Source organism: Typopeltis vanoorti, chromosome 24, assembly GCF_054136105.1.
Source record: "Typopeltis vanoorti isolate ZY-2024b chromosome 24, IOZ_Tvanoo_1.0, whole genome shotgun sequence".
In the NCBI taxonomy this organism is placed as follows: Eukaryota; Metazoa; Arthropoda; class Arachnida; order Uropygi; family Thelyphonidae; genus Typopeltis; species Typopeltis vanoorti.
The window spans coordinates 74,403,408-74,427,133 of record NC_143572.1 but is presented as its reverse complement, the minus strand read 5'-3'; the positions used below and the strand labels follow the sequence as shown (position 1 = coordinate 74,427,133).

Sequence of the window (23,726 nt, the reverse complement as noted above, 5' to 3'; positions counted from 1 at the left end):
TTAAATACATCAACTTCTTCAGGTATCACTGGCAAAGAATTAAATAAAAAATAACAGAGACATGATAAAATACATTAACAGATCTAGAAATAAAACACACAAGTACATTTAAAAGAGAGGAATGCGTGCTCGAGTTCCAACTGACGTTGACTACGTGCGAGAGCTGGCGTGAGTGCGCCAGTACTGGATAGTGGTAACGTATGCGTCAGATATTATAGCTAAGGCTATTGTTAATATGAGATGAATCAAGCGATATTTCTCTAGATTCAATTATTTTTCTTTCAACTTCATCATAGCACACATGGATATTAGAAGTTAGTGTATTTTATCATGTCTCTGTTATTTTTTATTTAATTTTTTGCCAGTGATACCTGAAGAAGTTGATGTATTCAACGAAACTAGTTGTATCTTAACATTAAACTTGTCATTCTCAATATAGAGTCATTTAATTTCCTTTATATATATATATATATATATATATATATATTAATAAATTATTATTATTTAAAAAAATATTGTGCACACACACACAGTAGTGAATAAATTAATCCAAACACTTACATTTTAAAGAAAATTTTAATTTTGCAAAAAAAAAATAAGTACAAAAATTAAACTCCTACTTTATCTAATAATTTATATGTGCTCAAATGTTCCTAATAGGTTCATTAATTTGCTCAGGCATGGACTCTACCAACATACAACACATTTTTATTATTTCTGCATCTCAAAACTATACTTTTATAATGAACTGTATTAAGTTATCCATTACAATTTAAGTTTCCAAGACTCTCTTTCATTATGGCCCACAAATTTTCCATTGGGTTAATGTCAGGAGAGTTACCTAGTAATAAAAGCAATTGAATGCAAATTTTGAGGAACTCTTTCTTAAGTGAGGCATGAAGCCAAAACTGAGTTTCTGTCTTTCTGGATCTGTGGGACCAATTTTTCTCTGACACTTTTTATGTATTGGCCACCTTTCATCATATCGTCAACAGACATAAGTGATCCTGGACCGTCATGTGTAAAACAACCCAAAAACATCTTTTTAGCTAGCCATTTAGGAGCTTGTTGAAAATGGACAAGAGAAGTCTTCTCAGCTGCTGATTTGCAAACATAGGATACTTGCTCTTCTTGGACAAAGAAATGGCTCTCATCTGAGAATATGACCTTCTTCCACTTCTCAACAGTCCAATCTTTATACACTAGAGCCTCAATTTCTGCATAGCCTTTGTCAACAATTTTCTTTTTTGGTCTGTGGACAGTCCTCCCTGTTTCCAACAATTTTTGGTGGACTGTCATGTCAGAAACATTAATCCCACTAGCTGCCAAGTCTCTATTTAAGTCTAGACTTAAATAGAGCCTTGGCAGCTAGGGGCAATCTTGGATTTATTTTGCTTTTCTTAACTAGTAAATGATCTTAAGTGTAGTTTTCCTTTTTCACTCACATTTTCCTTTTAAGTCAGGAGAAAAAGTACCTGTCTCTCTAAACCTCTTTAAAATCACATTAACAATACCCAAACCAATACCACACTCATTGGCAATTTGTCTTTGAGTCACGGACGTGTGATGAAAGAGCACATATTTTTGAACGCTTTCTTGGAGATGTATCCATTTTACAGCTATACAAATGAACACTATGAATGTCAACTTGTTTACACTACTAAAAACACACTATTAATAAATATCGTAGAGCCAGTTAAAACAGCAGTACTGGACCAAAATAGTGAACTAAAACCACAACTGAAAATAGTAAACTAAAATTGTGAACTGAAACAAAAATCGAATCAAAAACTTAAGGAAAATTTGGCTTGTTTGAATTAATTTGTTTGCTACTGTATGTGTGTGTGTGTTATTTAAAAAAAAAAAAAAATATATATATATATATATATATATATATATATATAGTAACATACTGTTTGTTTTCAATTTTTGACGTGACCTCTTAGTTTTGGGTAAATTTTTCTCTTCAGCAGGATAAGGGCGTTTTAAAAATTCTGTAGATGAAGAAGAAGATGATGAAGTGCTTGCTATATCTTCTGAATGAGGCAAATTATTTTGCAATGCTGAGGATTCCTGCTGGGCAAGAATCCTTGACCTAGATCTGAAAAAAAAAAAAAATTTAATTAAGAATTTTGGGCATATCAATTAAGAACAACTTCTTGTATTACAAAGCTACTGTTTTAGCAACATAGGAAGCACACAATGCAGACAGAAAAAAACATAATATATTTATCCAAATTTTGAGAACATTCCCAAGTCTTACTAACAGCTAACATTCACATGGAGGAGATACACTTATACTTTCATGCTGAACTTCACACATATTGCACATCATCTGGCAAGCACATTTTTACACATTGATCAATATATGTAGTAATGCAAGTTTCATGAACCATCTTCATGGTATACAAACTTTTTCAAAAGTAATGTTTCTAATTTCAAGTTTTTTATGCATATATAAAGTAACCATTGCAATCAGTAGATCCCTCTATAAAATTTCTTTTGCATATACTAGCACTATGAACCACTGTGACCTATATTTTTTTACTTATATTTCAGCCAACTTTTTTTTAAAATTTAAATAAGACATTGCTTTGAGAATTGCTACATGTATATTCAAATTATCAATTATTCATTGAATTTGCAATTGGTTTATATAGTGATTCTGAATATTACTGTTTATGCAATGGATAGTTTTCATTCTTATCCCCCTCCAAGTTCAATCATTGAAAATAAATTAAACATTATATAGGAAAACCACATCACTTTCAAATAATCAGTTACTTTTTAAATATTATTTATAGGAGAAAATTCAAACTACTGTAATAAGACACCTCATATATTTCAGTCTCAAATACAACACTTTAAAAATGCAGATTTTGCATAACACTTTACTATTCTTTATTTCACCTTTTACCACTCAGATGATTTCCAAAAACAAGACAAACCTTATGAGGATTGGCCAGGCTTTTTTTTTTTTTAATTTCTTGAAAATAAATTCAAAAATTAAAGTTTTTTCCCCCCTTTCTTGTTGTTAAGGAATTGAAGGAACAGATGTGAAATCAGAAAATTTGTAGAAATTATTTCCCTTATCCATTATACTGAAATATGTTTTCAGGATATTTTACTTTATTTGCTGGCACTATCCAAGCATAATTTTTCATCAAGTACACATACAAGATAAAAACATCAACATATTTGAAATAGCTAAATTAAAAAACTAGCTTTGCACTCAACCTACATTATAGTCTGAAACAGTCATTAAAAAAAACTGTAAAGCCAAATGAAAAAAAGTGCCGCTTGCTCAAACGACTTTTTCCAACATATCCTCGTCACCATGAAAACCTGGCAACCAAATATGTGCACAATAATCCATATGAGGCCCGATCAAGGCCTTACACAATGACATCATAACCTTTCTATTTCTGCATGTCAGGGTCCTCCGCACCTTTACCATTATCCAACGTGAAGGATATCATGATGGAAAATTAAGCAAGCCGACTGGCTCAACTTCTCATCATTAGCAGAATTTGATTCGGCAATGGTCAACTCTTCTTCCATCAACAATGCAGTAAATCATGTAGTGTATTACATAAGCTGCCACAACTGCAGTTCCTCCTGGTCTATCACTAAGGCTGTTGAGATAGAATTTCAGCTCTTCCTCATTTCCATCTCTCTCACATCTTAATGGTAACACAGTAAGATCACCATCAAGACAGACCTCTTAACATTTGTCTTCCTCCAACTGTTGTAGAGATGACCAATGCAAATATCATCCCATTATACAAAACTATTTACAGCATGCCTTCACTGATATAGTCCCATACTATCAGAAAAAATTCACAAGTCTTAATAAGTGACTTATTAGTATCCAAACCCCAGTTATTATAAAAACTTGTGCTCCAGATTTAACACCCATCCTACAACACCTATACAAGCTGTCATACTCATCTGGCATCTACCCAGCATGGAAGCAAACCTTCATCCAGCCATTAAATTACTGGTGTTATTGCCTTCATCTCAACTCTTGAAAGTAACAGTGGAGAAGTCATAATGGACAACTTCTTTCTTGAGGACCCACCAATTAAGGTCACCAACATGGATTACACCACTCTCACATCCTATGGTATATCTAACTCACCTTGCCCATCTTTAGACAAGTCATGAAAAAATTTGCAAACCTCACATGGTTGTTTTTGGTTTTACCAAAGCATATGATTAAGAAATCAAGTCTTTCTCCCCCTCTGCTGTTGGTGACTGCCAGCTATTACAAGTCATTATTTCCTCAGATTTTTCTATCGATGTCCACAGGGACCTGTGCTTTTACCCATACTTTCTCTTGTACATCAATTGCTCTCTCACTAAACTCAAATCCTATCCATAGCTTGCTGACGACAGTACACTTCATTTCTATTCTTTATTTTAAACCAGATCTTCCATAATCAATGTCTTAAATACTGATGACCTCATCATTCTCAAGTGGGGCTAAGATAATCTTGTAAATTTCAATGCTATCAAAACAATCTTTTCCGTTAGAATAAAGATCTCACTTTGCCTTCTCCTCCCTTTACTTGTGATAATATTCCAAATCACCAGTAGTGATCAATTCATTCTGCTACTGATGTGATGTGTTTATGCCTCCTCAGCATTCAAAGAACTTTGTATTCTTTCTTGTAAAGTACTATTTCTTACATGCCCAACTCCTAAAACTTCATGAATTCCAAACATACTCAATCTCGGAATATGATTCGAATGTTTGGGGGTGATGCACCCAAAACCTTCCTAAGAATGCTCAGTTGTATCCAAAAGATGACAACCTCCTTAATAATGATCCAAACCTCCTCCCCCCCCATCTCTATCTCCCCCCATCTCCCTCCTCCAAATGCTAAATGTAGATAAACAAAGTCACAGGAAGACTGGTAAAGACAGAAGATAAATAGCATAAAAACCTAGCCTGGTTGGCAGGGTAGTTAATGTATCCACTCTCCAACATGCTGAAGGTTTGAATTCTACCCATGGATGTTTGTACGAGATGAATTCCCCAATTGTGACACCACCAACTTGCTTATTTACTCGAATCTTCAAGTGGATTGAAAAAAATTCCACATTTAGTCTCTAGAGCAGGGTTTCTGGAAAAAATAAAAATAAAATAAATAAATAATAACAATAAATCCTCAGGCCGCTCACGGTGCTAATGTATTATAGGTTAATAATCAGGTGTAGGCATAGATCATTAAAAAAAAACCCATAGAAATGAAGGAAAGAGTACTTTGAAAGAAATCAGTCACAGATGATAAAGGTGACATCATTATTCTTATTAAGAGAGACCTCCAGGGCATCAGGGACTCATCAAGAGAGGCCAAATACTACATGCACTAGCTGTCATGCCTGTTCTTGAATTCATTCATACTGCTTGCACGCACAACATCCAATCCATTCCAATCATGAACCACTGTATGTGAGAAAAAAATCTAGATCTCACCCCTTCTTAATCTACCCTATAATATAAAATGATAAGGCTTTTTTGTAACGTTTTTGTTAACATTTCAAGTTATTTGAAATGTTTTGAAACTCAGTGCTATTCTGAGTGTCGAGTCTTCAAAATTCGAGTCATCAGAATTCAAGAACAGGCCTACCAGTCTGGAACTCAAGGGGTTGGGCGCCGTAGGCACCGGGAGGTGTCAGAACTCCCCTTTCAAGTCATCAGAATTCAAGGAAAACTGGCCACCAATCCCAAATTCGGGGTTTAGGTGCTGAAACTCTGAGGGGGGGGTAGCCCCCTTTCGAGTTTTCAAAATTCGAGTCATCAGAATTCAAGGAGAACCGGCTACCAGTCTGGAACTCACGTTGGGCGCCATAGGCACTGGGTGGGGAGGGACTTTCGAGTCATCAGAATTCAAGGAGAACCGGCCTACCAGTCCGGAACTCGAGGTGGGGGGGCAGATCCCCCCCTAGTGGATGATATAAAAAGTGAAGGTGAAGACATTCTATATATAAGCATCTATATTCTAAATTCTAACATCTATATTCTAAATTTATATTTAGAATATATATAGACATTCTATATATATTCTAAATATAAATTTAGATGACTATAATAAATAAAGATGACCTTGCTAATGCTTCTGCCTTGGTATCTCCACTTGGGCCTGGCTCCCACTGAAGAGACCTCAATAAAGGTCGAAACTAGTCTGGGTAGCGGCCCTTCCCTTAATGCATACCATTATACATATCCGCAAGGAGATGTGTTTTGCATTATGGGAGATACTGAGATAGGAGTGTAGGTAGCTTGCTCCACCTTTGCAAGGAGTTGACTGGTGTTGTACCACTTTACCCCAGTCCTGAAGATATTTTCAGGCGCAAACTTTGTTTGCACACACTTGGATAAAGGATTAAACTAAATTTATTATAGTCTGACCAAGTGAAAAATAACCTTTCAACATCTTTCTCTAAATCCAGAGTAATTTAATAAAAAAAAAGGTGGCAGCTCCTATAGGAGGAGATGACCTTGCTAATGCTTCTGCCTTGGTATCTCCACTTGGGCATGGCTCCCACTGAAGAGACCTCAATAAAGGTCGAAACTAGTCTGGGTAGTGGCCCTTGCCTTAATGCATAACATTATACATATCTGCAAGGAGATGTGTTTTGCATTATGGGAGATACTGAGATAGGAATGTTGGTAGCTTGCTCCACCTTTGCAAGGAGTTGCCCAGTGTTGTACCACTTTACACCTGTCCTGAAGATACTTTCAGGCGCAAACTTTGTTTGCACACACCTGGATAAAGGATTAATCTAAATTTATTATAGTCTGACCAAGTGAAATATAAACTTCCAAAGAAAGGGGAAACGTATAACATGTACATAATATGAAAAATCAAAAGTAAAACTGAAAGAAACAGCATTTACATTATGAGCAATTCCACCATATCCAAGAAAACAAATAACAGACAAACTAAACTCAACTAATAAAACAACAGTAGACAAGTCATCACACTCTGAGGGAAGCTTGTATTAATCATCATCATCAAATTCCTGATATCACGCTCAAGGGGTGTACAGGATATGATAGTAATGATGCAATTTTTCATGTAGTACTAACTTCTATCTCCAATTTTCCTCCATCTCAGTCTGTTACCTGTCAAGACTTCAGCATTATCTGATATTATATTTCTGTCTTCTAAGGCACTTTATACTGTATCAATCCACCTATATCTTGGTCTTCCTCTGGGTCTTTTTCCTGCCAACCTGGCAGAGAAACTTGTTTTGCTAATCTTTCCTCTCCCATTCTGTTTAAGTGACCATATCACCTGAGATTAGCTCTGCTAACGCATTCCTGGATGCTGACAATGTCAAGTTAATTTTTTTTTTTTTTTTTTTAGAATTATAGTCTTTACAACCGTGTTATAAATAATTATTTTAATTTCACGACGTTTTGACCTTCATATTAAGGTCATCATCTGGAGTATATACAAATATACAAGGACAAGCTGAGTACATTTCACACAGTAAGCTAAAGAAACAATGATTTGATCACCAGTTATTCTACTGGCATGACTCCTGTATCATATCACTGGCATAACCTCTAGTGAAAAAAAAAAAAAAAAAAAAAAAAAAAAAAAAAAAAAAAAAAAAAATTACAATTTAATTATTTAGAAACTACATCAAAACTAAATTCTATTTAAGATTACATGAGAGATACATTCTTTCTTACAGATAGTTTTCTTACAGTAACAATGATGTCCTATTTTTAACATTACAATTGTTATATTAGAATTAGGATTCTGGATTATCTAATCCTGTTTATAGTTAACTCTTAGGGAGAAAGGTTCTGTGGGTAGGATACGTGTCGTCCATATGCTTGGGATTTTTAGACCATCATTATTGTTCAGATTGGGGTAGTTGATAAGAATCTCACAGACCTCCTTAAATTTGCGTTCATACCATGTTTTGGTGCGATGTAAACAACTGGTGCTTTTCCAGTCAATTCTATGTAAAGTGTATAGGGCATGATCGGAAAGGCCAGCTTCACCATAGTTATCATATTTAATTTGTCGTTTATATTCCTTTGGTCTGATAGGAATTGTGCGTCCTGTTTCCCCTATATATGGTAGATTACAGGTGCAATAAATATTGTATACATCAGGGGTGGGCCAGCAGAGGGAGTGGGTCTTTGGATGAGTTGAGTAAGCTTTTCAATTTTGCAGGAGGTTTAAAGGTGGCTTTGAGGTTGTATTTCTGTAGTATTCGGTTTATCTTATCTGACGTCCCTTTAATGTAAGGAATGGTTAGAGTTTTATTGTAGTCTAGTTTCTCTTTGCTTTTTAGTGAGGTCTTGTAGAGAATTTTGTTAATAGTGTTTTGGCTGTAACCATTTTTAGAAAAGTATCGCTGATAACTTTAAATTAGTCTTTCAGAGCTTGTTCATTGGAGCAGATCTTTAGGGCTCTGTTTTTTAGAGTATTAATGACACCTAGTTTTTGTGTTGGGTGGTGGTGGTGGTAGGAGTTTATGTGTATATATAAATATATACACAAACTCCTTCACTGTTTGTCGGTTTCCGATAAACAGTGAAGGAAAGACTGCCAGAAGGAAGACTTGTGACAAGTGTATCTAGAAACGGAAGTGTGTTCTGTTTTTCAATCTTAATTGTGAACTGTATGCGTTTGTGTTGTTGTTTAGGTGGCTAAGGAAAGTGTCTAGTGTCTGGGGACCAGATCACAAAAACATCGTCAATGAATCTAAGCCAGACTTTGGATTTTAAAGGAGAGGAATCTAGAGCATGTTGCTCAAAATGTTCCATATAAAAGTTAGCAATAGGAGGAGATAATGGTGAGCCCGTGGCTGTGCCTTCTTTTTGTAGGTAGAAAGCGTTTTGCCATACAAATTAACCAGAATGTAATTCATGCACAAAGAGCCCTGTGATATCTGGAGGGAATCTGTTCTGTAAAAGAAGGATTGTGTCATTGATTGGGACATTCGTAAAGAGGGCAGAGACGTCAAAACTGACTAATAAATCACTTTTTTCTAATGTTATGTCTTTGATTATGTTTATGAAGTGTTGTGTTTCTGATATAGGAGGGGGAATGACCTACCAACTCCTTGAGTGTTGCCAGAACACACTTCTGTTTCTAGATACACTTGTCACACATCTTCCTTCTGATAGTCTTTCCTTCACTGTTTACTGGAAACTGACACAAACTCCTAGCACCACCACCCATCACAAAAACTAGGCATCATTAATACTCTAAAAAACAGGGTCCTGAAGATCTGCTCCAATGAACAAGCTCTGAAAGATGAATTTAAAGTTATCAGCAATACTTTTCTAAAATATGGTTACAGCCAAAACACTATTAACAAAATTATCTACAGGCCTCAATAAAAAACATATAAACCAGACTACAATAAAACTATAACCATTCCTTACATTAAAGGGACATCAGATAAAATAAACAGAATATTACAAAAGTACAACCTCAAAGCCACCTTTGAACCTCCTGCAAAATTAAAAAGCTTACTCAACTCAACCAAAGATCCACTCCCTCCGCTGGCCCACCCTGGACTATACCATATTTATTGCACCTGTAATCTATCCTGTTTCCTCTATATATGGTAGATTACAGGTGCAATAAATATGGTATAGTCCAGGGTGGGCCAGCAATTTCAATTCCTATCAGACAAAAGGAACATAAACGACACATTAAATATAATAACTATGGTGAAGCTGGCCTTTCTGATCATGCCCAGAACACTTGACATAGAATTGACTGGAAAAGCACCAGTTGTTTACATCACACCAAAACATGGTATGAATGCAAATTTAAGGAAGCCTGTGAGACCACCCCAATCTGAACAATAATGTTGGTCAGTTTAAAAATTCCAAGCATATGAGAAGGCACATATTCTGCCCATGGAACCTTTCTCCTTAAGAGTTAACTATAAACAGGACTGTAGATAATCCAGAATCCTAATTCTAATATAACAATTGTAATGTTAAAAATAGGACATCATTGTTACTATAAGAAAGAATGTTTCTCTCATGTTATCTTAAATAGAATTTAGCTTTGATGCAGTTTCTAAATAATTAATTTGTAATTTTATTTACTTTTTTTTTTTTTCACTAGAAGCCAGTAGAATAGCCAGTGATCAAATCATTGTTTCTTTAGCTTACTGTGTTAAATGTAACTCAGCTTGCCCTTGTATATTTGTATATACTCAAGATGATGAAATAGGACATCATTGTTACTATAAGAAAACTATGTATAAGAATGTTTCTCTCATGTTATCTTAAATAGAATTTAGCTTTGATGCAGTTTCTAAATAATTAATTTGTAATTCCCCCCCCCCCACTAGAAGGCAGCAGAATAACCAGTGATCAAAGCATTGTTTCTTTAGCTTACTGTGTGAAATGTAACTCAGCTTGCCCTTGTATATACTCCAGATGATGACCTTCATAAGAAGGTCGAAACGTCGAGAAATTAAAAGTTATTTATAACACGGTTGTAAAGTCCATAATTCTAAAATGAATGCTGATCACCGTGCAACACTAAAAGAAAGGACAATGTCAAGTTCTTTCTTAATATCATTTTTAATATGATAGTGCAATTGATGCCATCTCTTCATGCCCCTAATCTTGCTCAGGACTCTCATATCTGTGGTCTATAGTCTTTGGTCAAGTGTTTTACTTCTGACCTAACTCTCAGATCCATAAGTTAAAACTGACTTGAATACTGTCTTGTATACAGCTAATTTAGTGTTCCGACTAATTTCTCTCTTATTCCATATAAATTTATTCAATTAACTTCCTACCATACCAGCTTCGTTGATCCTGTTCTCTATTTCCATATTTAATTTACCATCTTCACTAAAAATCATGCCTAGGGAGCTGAAATCTTTTACCTGTTCTGCAGGTTCTCTATTCACAATGCAATTGATATTTTCAATGTTTCTGCCTATTTTCATTGCCTTTGTCTTTTTAATACTGACCTTCATACCAAATCTATTACAACAGTTATTCACTTTAGTCAGGGAATCTTGCAGACTTGTAGCGGATTTATTTAGAAGTATAACATCATCTGCATAAAGCAAAGATTAACATCTTCAATTTTGATATCAGGTTTAACACTATTTTCTTTCATAATATGATCCATACAGATAATGAATAACAGAGGGGATAATGTATGTTCTTCTTTGACACCAGATTTAACATTAAACCACCTTCCTGTACTTCCTTCAATTCTAACTGCAGACTTACAACTTGAATAAAGACTATGTATTGCTTGATATAATACCCCATTGAAACTATATAACTGTAGCATTTCGAATAGCTTCTCTCTTGGCACCTTCTCATATGCCTTTTCCATATCTACAAAACTTAAATACAGATCTTTGTTATATTCCCATGATTTCTCAACTATCTAACGTAAAGTGAAAATCTGATCCTGACAGCCTCTATTTGGCCTGAATCCAGCTTGTTCTTCACCAAGCTTCGCTTCCACAATCCTTCTTAACTGTTTCTCAAGTATACTTGCATATATCTTACCAGGAACACTCAGTAATGAAATACCTCTGTAATATTTACATTCAGTTTTATTTCCCTTTTTATATATGGGTACTATTAGAGCTCTACTCAAATCATCTGGAATTTGTCCCTCTGTCCAGGCCTTCTGAATTATGCAGTGCAGCCACTATAAGAAACTTCATACTTCCATATTTGAGCATTTCTGGTCAAATATCTACTCCCACTGCTTTTTCACATTTCAGGCTTTTGATGGCTTTTTCTACTTCAAGTATGGATATGTATTCCTGACTGCATGCCTGGTCATCACTGCTTGTTTCATTTAGCAATTCTTCAAAGATATCTTTTCCTCCTGTTTTCATGTCACCTTTATCATCTCCAATTCCTTTTACAACACTCTTTCCTCCATTTCTGAGTTCGTCAACCACCTCCACAACATATTGCCACCTTCTTGATATTTATTTTCTATGTTCTTACCAAAGTCTTCCCATGACTTTTGTTTAATAAGTTTTACACAGTGTTTAGCTTTCTTACATTTGTCTCTATATTCTCTAAGAGCACAAGCTGACATATGTCAGGAACTTTTAATATGCTTTATTCTTTTCCTTCAATGCATCTTTAACTTCCTGTGTTCGTCATAGAGTTCTGATTTTTCTATCCTTGCAGACAACCTCACCACATGCTCCTCTGACTGAATCAAACAATGATTTCTTCATGGTTTGACATTGAATCTCCAAGGTTTGATTCCTGTTCTCAAACACTTTCATTTTTTCTTCAATAATCTTTCTGTATTTTAGTCTACAGTTCACATCTGAGAGCTGCTCAACTTTTATTTGCTTTAAAACTTGCTTACATGTTCTGCTTTTCAATATGAAATTCAATTTTATTCTGTTCAAGACTAAAATGGTAATCACTTCCAATTTCAAATCCTCTGTACACTCTGGTATCATGCACCAAGGAGAAAACATCACTATCAACAATAACATAGTCAATGAGACTTCTTATTCCTTGCCTCTTCTCTCGATGTGAATTTGTGCACATTTTTATGTTGGAACATCGTGTTAGTAATAACCAGTCCATGTCCTGAGCAGAAATTCAACAGGTATGTGCCATTATTAGTTTTGCTCTTTTCTCCAAATTTTCTCAATATATTTTTGTATGTCTGACAATCATTTCCTATAGGAATAGTTCAACTATACCAGTCCTGATGCCAGATAAAATTAGGAGGGATTGAGATGGTGCCATACTTCCCAGTAAAAGAGGCCTCAATGCCGTTGTATCATCATACGAAAACTAACTATAAATAAAAGCATTCCGTATTATTGGGATGTACACCATAAACATGATCCAGAGCATCGCTCTTTTTCACACCAGAATAACCATCTACACTGGCACCCTGTCTTCACTGAAATGTGTTTTGATGCCAGGTGCAGAATATGGGTACGTTGTTATAGGTCAAAATTATCTTCGATGCATAGTTTAAAAAATGCTGATAATGTTGTGTCCCTTGGTGACTCCACTATGCTGAATGCATTAATTTCCGTGAAGTAATTGATCATTTAAGATAAACTACAGTTGGATGGTGTTCGTGAATATCAAAAGATAAAATCTGCCAAACAGCTTCAGAGGTAGTGATGTATCGTCCAGTTTGGTATAGATTTACTTTGCTACATTCATTTTGCAAAACAAAAAAAAAAGTAGCTTGATCTGAGTTCTTGTTGATATACTGGCATACATATTTCATTGATTTCAGAGAACTGCTAATTTCAACATTTATATGTTGCATGAAAAGGTTCGTGACAAAACTGGATTATAAAGTATGGCGATTATCAATTTCAAAAGTTCCTTGGATGTTATGTATGGTAGCAATTCAGATACTATCTGAAGGAGCACATCGACAATATCATGATATCCACCCTCACCTGTTTGAGTTTCATTGATAAATGATCTTGGATATTTCTTTGTGCACTTTCTTGACTTCATGCATGGGAGTTTGGCTGAACAGGTCCTCACTGTATGTTTTGTTAGGATATCGAACAGTTCTTTGTCACACTGAGGAGAACATGGAATCGATTTCATGACTCCTGATGTTATCTTCAAGCCAAATCAATATGTAAGCATGTGGCAATCCCCTTTTTTGCCATTCTACTGAATACATACAGCACCTACACTCTCTGAAAATCTTGTGCTTTATGATGAGATTCATCAATTTCTTCAGCTTGCCATGAAAAGCTCTTGCAATGACATTGGGCCTGTCATAAGTCTTATTACCGATTAGCAAATTTTCCAAAATCTTTGCCCAATTACTGTTGGGCAAAGATTTTGGTAATGAAAGTAAAGTAAAGTAAAGCAAAGTAAAGGTAATGAAAAAGTCAGTGCCACCATATGCTCTAACATAGACCATTGTATCTTGAATCTTTTCATGGAAATAACGGAGGCTTCCCACAAAAGATAAAGCAATATTTGAATATGGCCAATGTCTGAAGCATTTTCATCAGCTTGCAATGCATTGCAGAGATGTATATAATTCTCTACCCAATATTTACTTTGGTTTAAACGTATGCGAGATGCTCGAACTCAATTTTTGCATACATGTCAAACCAGTATTGATTTATGAGTTGACCATATCTATGTAATGGATTTAAATTTTCCATCTATACCATCATGCGATACGAGTAAAAATTCATTCAAAACAATTTTTCTACTTGTAGATTCTCTACTTCCTGGATTCATTTATGGTAAGTCAATGCAATATCCATCCTCTCCTCTCCTCTGCAAAATAAAAGCGGATACTGGAGTGCATCATGACCATGTAAGATTATGTCTATGCAGTTAAATTCTTGCCTAGTGACAATCACTACTTCATTAGCAGTGGGTGCATTGAATCTGTCTGCATGATATCCTGTTGGTACTCAGTTTTCGTGTATGGCCAGTCTTAGTTCTTGCACATTGTTAGCATTATCTATAGCAGATATAACATTCCTTATAAATCAAATACAATTTCTGAGTTCAACCCTACGATCTGTCTACAATAGAAAGCAAAGTGAACCTCTCCCCTGTGGTTCTCAGCAATGGATGGTCCACAACCTCCTTTAGTGCAGACTATATGACAATGCATTTAAAATTCCTACAACTACAACTAATGCACTGCACAGACACAAATGGCATTGTGTATGTGGGCATGCTCATTTAATTATTTACATTTACACTTGTGATCTTTTGATTTTGAGCGATTCTTATCTTTTGCTTACATTTAACCCCAGCTAGAGTTTTACGCAAAGGCTAGTTCACAGGGGTGGTGTCAAGCATATGCACAAGCCTTTGCAAACTGTATCATTTATATTAATACATATTATTCAATCACTTAAACCACATTTAATATACGCTTATGGTAATCCATAGTGCTTGAGAGACATGGAAGAGGTATAATTAGTTGGTCAGAGGTGAACTGATCAATTATCATGTGGCCTCCAATGACAAAGCTCTAGAAACAAGGATGCCAGAAAATCTGTGGCATGCCTATAATGGTACATGAAAAGTTTATATTTTTTACTAACTTCCTATAGTCAATTCTCCTCCTCCAAATTAGTTTTATCTCAGAGCATCAATAGTCAGATATTATATACTAGTCTTCTAAGGCATTTTAACTGCATTAATTAATCTGCTTATATCTTGGTCTTCTACTGGGTCTTTATCCTGACATCAAACACCTGCTCTACCAATCTCTCCTCTCCCATTCTGTTTAAGCAACCATACCACCTATGATTAGCTCTACACATACATTCTGAATGCTAACAATAGTCAATATTCCTTCTTAATATGATTCTGCCATTTTGGCCATATGTTCACTCCCCTATTTTTTCTCAGAACTCATACTTGCAATCTAGTTCTGATCAACTGGTTTGATTCTAACTCAGCTCTCAGATTCATAACTTCCACTGTTATGAATTTCCTATATTCTTATCAAAGTATTTCCATGACTTTTGGTTAACTAGGCTTACACATCACTGCTTCAACTTTTTTACGTTTTTTGTCTGTATTCTCTCAGAGCATATATTGCTGATTTACTTCTTAGGACTTTTGATATACTTTTCTACAGAAATTTAGCAAAGAATCAGATGATAAAGACAACAAAATATCTGAAGATCTGAATAGTTGGAGCAATCACTTTGAAAGATTGCTAAATGAGATAAACAGTGAGAGAATAGTTGTAGAATATATTTGAGGAATGCAAGCAGGGGCTGGTTCTGATTTTTTTTCTATCTTTGCAGAGAACTTCACATGTCATCATGGCTGAATCAATATATTTTTTCAGAGTCCACCAATGAGTCTGCAAGGTTTGATTCTTGTTTTAAATTTTTATTTTATTGAAAATATTTGTATATTTTTACTTTATTATTTTTTATTTGCATATTTCTACAGTTTAGCTCTGGAAGCTGCTCGACTTATACTTTTAAAACTTTTGCACATATCTTTCTTCTCAATATATTTGTTCTGCTCAAAAAGTAAATGGTGATCATTCCCTATCTTCTGTACACACTCTCATCCTGAACCAGCATGAAAATATCTCCATCTATAGTAACGATCAATGAATATTGTTTCTTAAATGTTTCTTTTTTTATTCATCCTCTTCATTACTTGTTTTATTTCTGTAATTTGACATATTCTATGCCAATTTATTGGTTTTTCACCTTTAAGTTTTTCTCCAAATTTAATAATATTTTCAGCTTGATCAAATAAGTTCAAGTAAAGGCTATATATCATCCTTAACTCTAAAAATTCTAAAAAGATAGGTCAAATTAAATCTTTCTAATGTAAATTTTAATTAGACATTTAATGTTTAGCTATAAGATGGAATACAGGGATAGCTTCATTACTATAAAAGCCTATTTTCAGCTGACAGTGAATGAGAATATGTATCTTCTCTCATTTTCAACTTATACACATAAATTCCTGTCAGGATCAGATCTTCACTTTACGACAAATAGTCGAGAAAGCATGGGAATATAACAAAGATCTGTATTTAAGTTTTGTCGATTTGAAAAAAGCATATGACAAGGTGCCAAGAGAGAAGCTATTCAATACGCTACAGTTATATGGTGTGAATGGGGCATTATATCAAGCAATACTTAGTCTTTATTTGAGTTGCAAGTCAGCAGTTAGAATTGAAGGAAGTACAGGAAGATGGTTTAATGTTAAATCTGGTGTGAGACAAGGATGTACATTATCCCCTCTGTTATTCATTATCTATATGGATCACATTAAGAAGGAAAGTGGTATTGAACATGATATCAAAATTGGAGATGTGAACGTCAGCTCTTTGCTTTATGCGGATGATGTTATACTTCTAAATAAATCCACTACAAATCTGCAAGATTCTCTGACTAAATTGAATAGCTGTTGTAATAGATATGGTATGAAGGTCAGCAATAAAAAGACAAAGACAATGAAAATAGGCAGAATCATTGAAAATGTCAACTGTGTTGTGAATGGAGAACCTGTGGAACAAGTAAAACATTTCAGCTATTTAGGCACGATTTTTACTGAAGATGGTAAATTAAATATAGAAATAGACAAAAAAATTCAGCAAATCTGGTATGGTGGGAAGTCAACTGAATAAATTCATATGGAATAAGAGAGAAATTAGTCAGAACACTAAATTAGCTGTATACAAGACAGTGTTCAAACCAGTTTTAACTTATGGATCTGAGAGCTGGGTCAGAAGTAAAACACTTGACCAAAGACTAGAGACCACGGATATGAGAGTCCTGAGAAAGATTATAGGCGTGAACAGATGGCATCAATGGCAATATCATATTAAAAACGAGGATATTAGGAAAGAACTTGACATTGTCAACATCCAGGAATGCGTTAGCAGAGTTAATCTCAGGTGTTATGGTCACAAACAGAATGGGTGAGGAAAGATTAGCAAAACAAGTGTTCTCTGCCAGGTTGGCAGCAAAACGACCCAGGGGAAGACCAAGATATAGGTGGATCGATACGGTACAAAGTGCCTTAGATGATAGAAATATAAGATCTGAAAATGTAGGAGTCTTGACAAGTAACAGACTGATTTGGAGGAAAATTGTAGAAATTAATAATGATGTAATTTTTTTTCATGTAGTACTATCATATCCTGTACACCCCTTGAGGTACATGGCAGGAATTTGATGATGATGACACATAAATCCAGTGAGTATTTAGAATTATTATTAGTTTGCACTTCCCTCCAAATTCTCCCAAAACATTTCTGTATTTATATTCCTCCATAGCATGCATGACATAATTATATCATCACGGTTTTTTTGGTTTAATCCAATGCAAAATACAGTCTGGGTAGCTAAATCCCAAAGTGTCAGTCCAACCTCATGCGTTCCACATTCAGGGGATTGATATCCAGTAATGAGATGCATCACGTGAAGATGAGGATTGGACAACAGACCAAAAGTCCAGTCAGTTCTCCTCATTCTTGAAAGGTAATGTGGAAATCTCTTCCCAGTAACTCTCAAGCAGTCTCCCTGCTTGTATTCAGCAAATACATTTTACAACTATTTGATCACTGCATAGAACATTTACTCTCAAAGGGGGTTCAGACTACTATTACAGCACTACATGATTAAGTTTACATTATTAATTCTCTCCATAACAACAATTTTCCTCCAATTTAGTATATTACTTGTCAGCACTCCAATATTATTGTATCTAACATTTAGTTCTTTTAAAGGTCTAGATGGATTGATTCAGTCAGAAGTGACTGAATCAATCCATCTAGACCTTTACTTTCCTATAGGTCTTTTTCCTAACATCTTGGCATTAAACACATGCTTTGCAAAACTTTCCTCTCCCATTCTATTTAAATGACCATACCACCTTAGATTAGCCCTGCTTACACATTCTTGAATGCAAACAATGTCAAGTTCCTTTGTAATATCTTCATGTTTAATATGATTCAGCCATTGATGCCATCTGTTCAGATCCCTAATTTTTCTAAAGAACTCTCATAACTGCAGTCTACAATCTTTGATCTTACACTTGATTTCTAACCCAACTCTCAGATCCATAACTTAAAACTGGTTTGAACACTGTCTTATATACATCTAGAGCCTATAGAACAATTAATTGTTCTATAGGCTCTTCCACTCAGAATGCAGCTGAAGCTTTCTATATTCATAACTATTTTCACAGTTTGTGTTTTTATTGCTGATTTTCATGCAAAATTTGTTACAGCTGTTATTCAAGGGTTTCCCAAATTGTGTTCTGCGGAAAGTGAATAAGTGTTCCGTGATGTCAATGACCAAGCAGTGTATTTTTAAACATGGAAGTAATTCAGGAAAGGGAATAGAACTGTTTATGACCGGTCATAAAAATTGCCTGCAAGCCGATTACAACAATGGGCAGCATATCCTCTGTTCTCAAAACTGAATGAAATAACATCTGTGTTGCAAATGATAGTGACCAATCAGCAAGGAATTTTAAAGAAAAATTTTCCACTGAAATTGAAGATCAAGGTAGTCTGTATCCGGTTCTCAAATCCAGTAATACTAAATACCTTCTTCGCAAGTTCGTATTGTAGGGTGAAAGTGCTTGTTTTGAAACAGTAGCGTCATGATTTTTTAAAAGTAATAGGCCTACAGGTTTAAATTTTAATATGAATAAGAGACAAGGGACTTTGTTTAATTTTGGTGTTAAGAAATCTCTTATTGAAGGTGTTTGTGACACAACAGATAGTGATTGTAATGCAATAGGTCAGGGTTTCTCAAACTGTGTTCCATAGAACATTAGTGTTCCGCTGAAGGTGAATAGATGTTCCACGAGAAGTTCGGGAATTTGTCATTTTAGTTTTCTAAGCATTTTTCAGGAATAAATATTTTATAGTAGAAATATTCATGAATATGTCGAAAAGCTCAGACCCAGAACGCCTAATAACATCTGTGTATCGTTAATTTTCACACATTGAAACCTTTCGACATTTGGGAAAGGGAATACCGCTGTGGGGTAGTTAAGGGTCAAAGCTGTATAACTCAGAGGAGACCTCCACGTAGCCTTTAAAGGAATGCAGAGAACTGACCAGGGCTTCTGACCTAATGTCCAATCCTCACCTTCTCGTGGTGCACCCTGTTGGGTATCTAATTTGATACTGAACGAACGAGTATGGGCTGGCAATTTGGAATTTAGCCGACCAAATTGTATTCTTATTGGTTAAACCAAAATAAAAAATGATGGTACAACATAACAAAATTTCATGCCGGCTGGGGCGTCGCCCAGTTAAACAAGGCCCCCGTTGTTTTCGCCAGGGAACCAGGGCAAACAGCAAAAAGTCAGCTACTGGAACAAATCTGAAAACAAACCCCAACTCAACATCACCAGAGTTAAAGATCGGTACTATCAATGTAAGAAGCCTGAATGGCAAAGAAATGGAGCTAGCTGAGGAATTAGATAAGTACCAGATCGACATAATAGGGGTGACTGAAACAAAAAAAAAGACCAAAACTGGTGAGATCTTTCTGAGCAATAAATACAAAATGTTATATTCAGGCAATGACAATCAAGGAAAAGAAGGAGTAGCCATAGTGTTCAACACAAAATACGAGGCTAATCTTCTTGAATGGCTGTCAGTCTCAAGTAGAGTAATGTGGGCAAATATGAGAATGGGGAACTGGACAATAAGACTTATTTGTGCCTATGGTCCCACAGAAGGTTCTACTAAGGTAGAAGTGGAGGAATTTTTTGATGCTTTAGAAAAAGCAACTGACACAATGAAAAAGGAAAAGTTGGTCCTTGCTGGGGATCTAAACAGCAGAGTAGGAAATGATTGTGCGACATACAAAAATATTTTGGGAAAATTTGGAGAAAGGAGCAAAGCTAATAATAATGGCAAATATCTGTTGGAGTTCTGCTCAGGATATGGACTGGTTATTACTAACACCATGTTCCAACATAAAAATGTGCACAAATTCACATGGAGAGAAGAGGCTAGGAATAAGAAGTCTCATTGACTATGTTATTGTTGATAGTGATGTTTTCTTCCTGGTGCAGGACACCAGAGTGTACAGAGGATTTGAAATTGGAAGTGATCACTATTTAGTCTTGAGCAGGATAAAATTGAATTTCATATTGAAAAGAATAACATGTAAGAAAGTTTTAAAGCGAATAAAAGTTGAGCAGCTCTCAGATGTGAACTGCAGACTAAAATACAGAAAGATTATTAAAAAGAAAATGAAAGAGTTTGAGAACAGGAATCAAACCTTGGAGATTCAGTGGCAAACTCTGAAGAAAACATTGATTGATTCTGCCAGAGAGGCATGTGGTGAGGTTGTGTGCAAGGATAAAAATATCAGAACTCCCTGGTGGACACAGGAAGTTAAAGAGGCAGTGAAGGAAAAGAAGAAAGCATATCAAAAGTTCCTGGCAAATAGGTCAGCTTTTACTCTTACAGAATATAGAGACAAATGTAAGAAAGCTAAACACTGTGTAAAACTAGCTAAACAAAAGTCATGGGAGGACTTTGGCAAGAATATAGAAAATAAATATCAAGAAGGTGGCAAAATATTCTGGAGGTTGTTGAAGAAGCTTAGGAATGGAGGAAAGAGTGCTGTAAAAGGAGTTAGAGATGATAAAGGTGACATGAAAACAGGAGAAAAAGATATCCTTGAAGTATGGAGTAATTACTCTGAAAAACTGCTAAATGAAACAAGCAGTGATGACAGCACAGTGATAAAAAACACTGACCAGGCATGCAGTCAGGAATACATATCCATAGTTGAAGTAGAAAAAGCCATCAAAGGCCTTGAAATGTTGAAAGGCAGCAGGAGTAGATGATATTCAACCAGAAATGCTGAAGTATGGTGGTATAAAAGTCTTACGGTGGCTGCACTGCATAGTTCAGAAAGCCTGGACTGAGGGACGAATTCCTGATGCAATCATCAGGAATTCGTCCCTCAGTCCAGGCTTTCATAGTACCCATATATAAAAAGGAAATAAAAACTGAATGTGAGAATTACAGAGGTATTTCCCTACTGAGTGTTCCTGGCAAGATCTATGCAAGTATACTTGAGAAACAGTTGAGAAGAACTGTTGAAGAAAAGCTTGGTGAAGAACAAGCTGGATTCAAGCCAAATAGAGGCTGTCAGGATCAGATCATCACTTTATGAGAAATAGTCGAGAAAGCATGGGAATATAGCAAAGATCTGTATTTAAGTTTTGTCGATTTGGAAAAGGCATATGACAAGGTGCCAAGAGAGAAGCTATTCAATACGCTGCAGTTATATGGTGTCAATGGGGCATTATATCAAGCAATACTTAATCTTTATTTGAGTTGTAAGTCAGCAGTTAGAATTGAAGGAAGTACACGAAGATGGTTTAATGTTAAATCTGGTGTGAGACAAGGATGTACATTATCCCCTCTGTTATTCATTATCTATATGGATCACATTATGAAAGAAAGTGGTATTAAACCTGATATCAAAATTGGAGATGTTAATGTCAGCTCTTTGCTTTATGCGGATGATGTTATACTTCTAAATAAATCCGCTACAAATCTGCAAGATTCTCTGACTAAATTGAATAGCTGTTGTAATAGATATGGTATGAAGGTCAGACAAAGACAATGAAAATAGGCAGAATCATTGAAAATGTCAACTGTGTTGTGAATGGAGAACCTGTTGAACAAGTGAAACATTTCGGCTATTTAGACACGATTTTTACTGAAGATGGTAAATTAAATATAGAAATAGACAACAGAATCAGCAAAGCTGGTATGGTGGGAAGTCAATTGAATAAATTCATATGGAATAAGAGAGAAATTAGTTGGAACACTAAATTAGCTGTATACAAGACAGTGTTCAAACCAGTTTTAAATTATGGATCTGAGAGTGGGTCAGAAGTAAAACACTTGATCAAAGACTAAAGACCGCAGATATCAGAGTCCTGAGAAAGATTAGAAGCGTGAACAGATGGCATCAATGGCAATATCATATTAAAAATGAGGATTCACGACTTATTTTTCACGGTATTAACAACACCACAAACACCTTTAACAACAAAAATGTTTTATTAACGCTAATATTTCGCTGATTTTCTAATCAGCATCATCAGAGCACAACACACATGTAAACGCGACAGTGAGTGAGTGAAACAATATAATTGCAAAAGACAAAAGATCTAAAGTCCTATTTTTTGGCACCCTCTGACGAAAAAAAAACAGTTATCCAGGAGTTTTTCTTAGGATAACCGTCTCCCAAATTTTTGGCAAATTAATGCAACCATATTTGTTGCATATGAATTTTTTACAAAAGTAGAGGAGTTGCCAGTAAGAGCTTAGCACATAGAGCTTAGTAAGCCAATCAGCTCTATCACAGCTCTACAACAAGAACTAATAAACTTGTTAAATCCTGGAATATGGACTGTCCTACAGCAGATCTCCGAAGTTGCAGCAAAAAAAGAATTCACAAAAGTAAAAAGCAAACACCTAAAGAAATTTGAACTACTACAACAGCGCCAACATACGAAGTCCCAACCGCAACTTCGACGAGACCACATGGTCGTAAACATATCGTCGGAAATACTCACTGAAGAAGCCAAGAACGCTCTCAGTTTAGGACATAACTTTGCCGTCGCGCCCAAACAAATTCCTAAACTCGAAATTATGATGAAAGTTGAACGGGGTATCCACGATCTTCCGCCAGCAATGGCCAATAACGTGCGACTAGACATAGCAAGTATTATAAACAAGGCTAAGCCTCCAAAAAGAAATATGCCACGTAAGCAAATAACTGCCCTAAAAAAGTTATATAATAATAAAAATATTATTATTACAAAAGCCGATAAAGGAAATGCAACAGTTATCATGAATAAAGAAGAGTATAACAGAAAAATGCAAGATCTCATATGTGACAGTTCCACATATCAAAATATACATCGAGACCCTACGATGTTGCAAAAGAAAAAAGTCCAAAAATTACTGAAAAAAGTGACATCATGGCCCAAAGAAATCATCAGGAAAATAAAACCAATTCATGTTAAAACACCCCGTATTTATGGATTACCCAAAATCCACAAAACTAATATTCCCCTACGCCCCATAGTGGATAGCATAGATAGTCCCACATATAAACTGGCCCGGCATTTAGCTAAGTCGCTTGCCCCTCTTACTGGCAACTCCTCTACTTTTGTAAAAAATTCAATCCATTTCAAAACATTGGTTAAAAATCTA

At 35.3% G+C, this 23,726-nt stretch overlaps 1 protein-coding gene across 7 annotated transcripts in view; it reads right to left on the bottom strand.

Moving 5' to 3' along the window:
- Nucleotides 1-23,726, bottom strand: part of ctrip (E3 ubiquitin-protein ligase ctrip) — an 817,513-nt gene that overhangs the window by 683,814 nt on the left and 109,973 nt on the right. For all 7 annotated transcript variants that reach the window (XM_090413730.1, XM_090413731.1, XM_090413729.1 and 4 more), the window contains exon 3: nt 1,914-2,101. In XM_090413730.1, the coding sequence (XP_090269856.1) occupies nt 1,914-2,101 (188 nt within the window). The remainder of the gene's footprint in view (nt 1-1,913; nt 2,102-23,726) is intronic.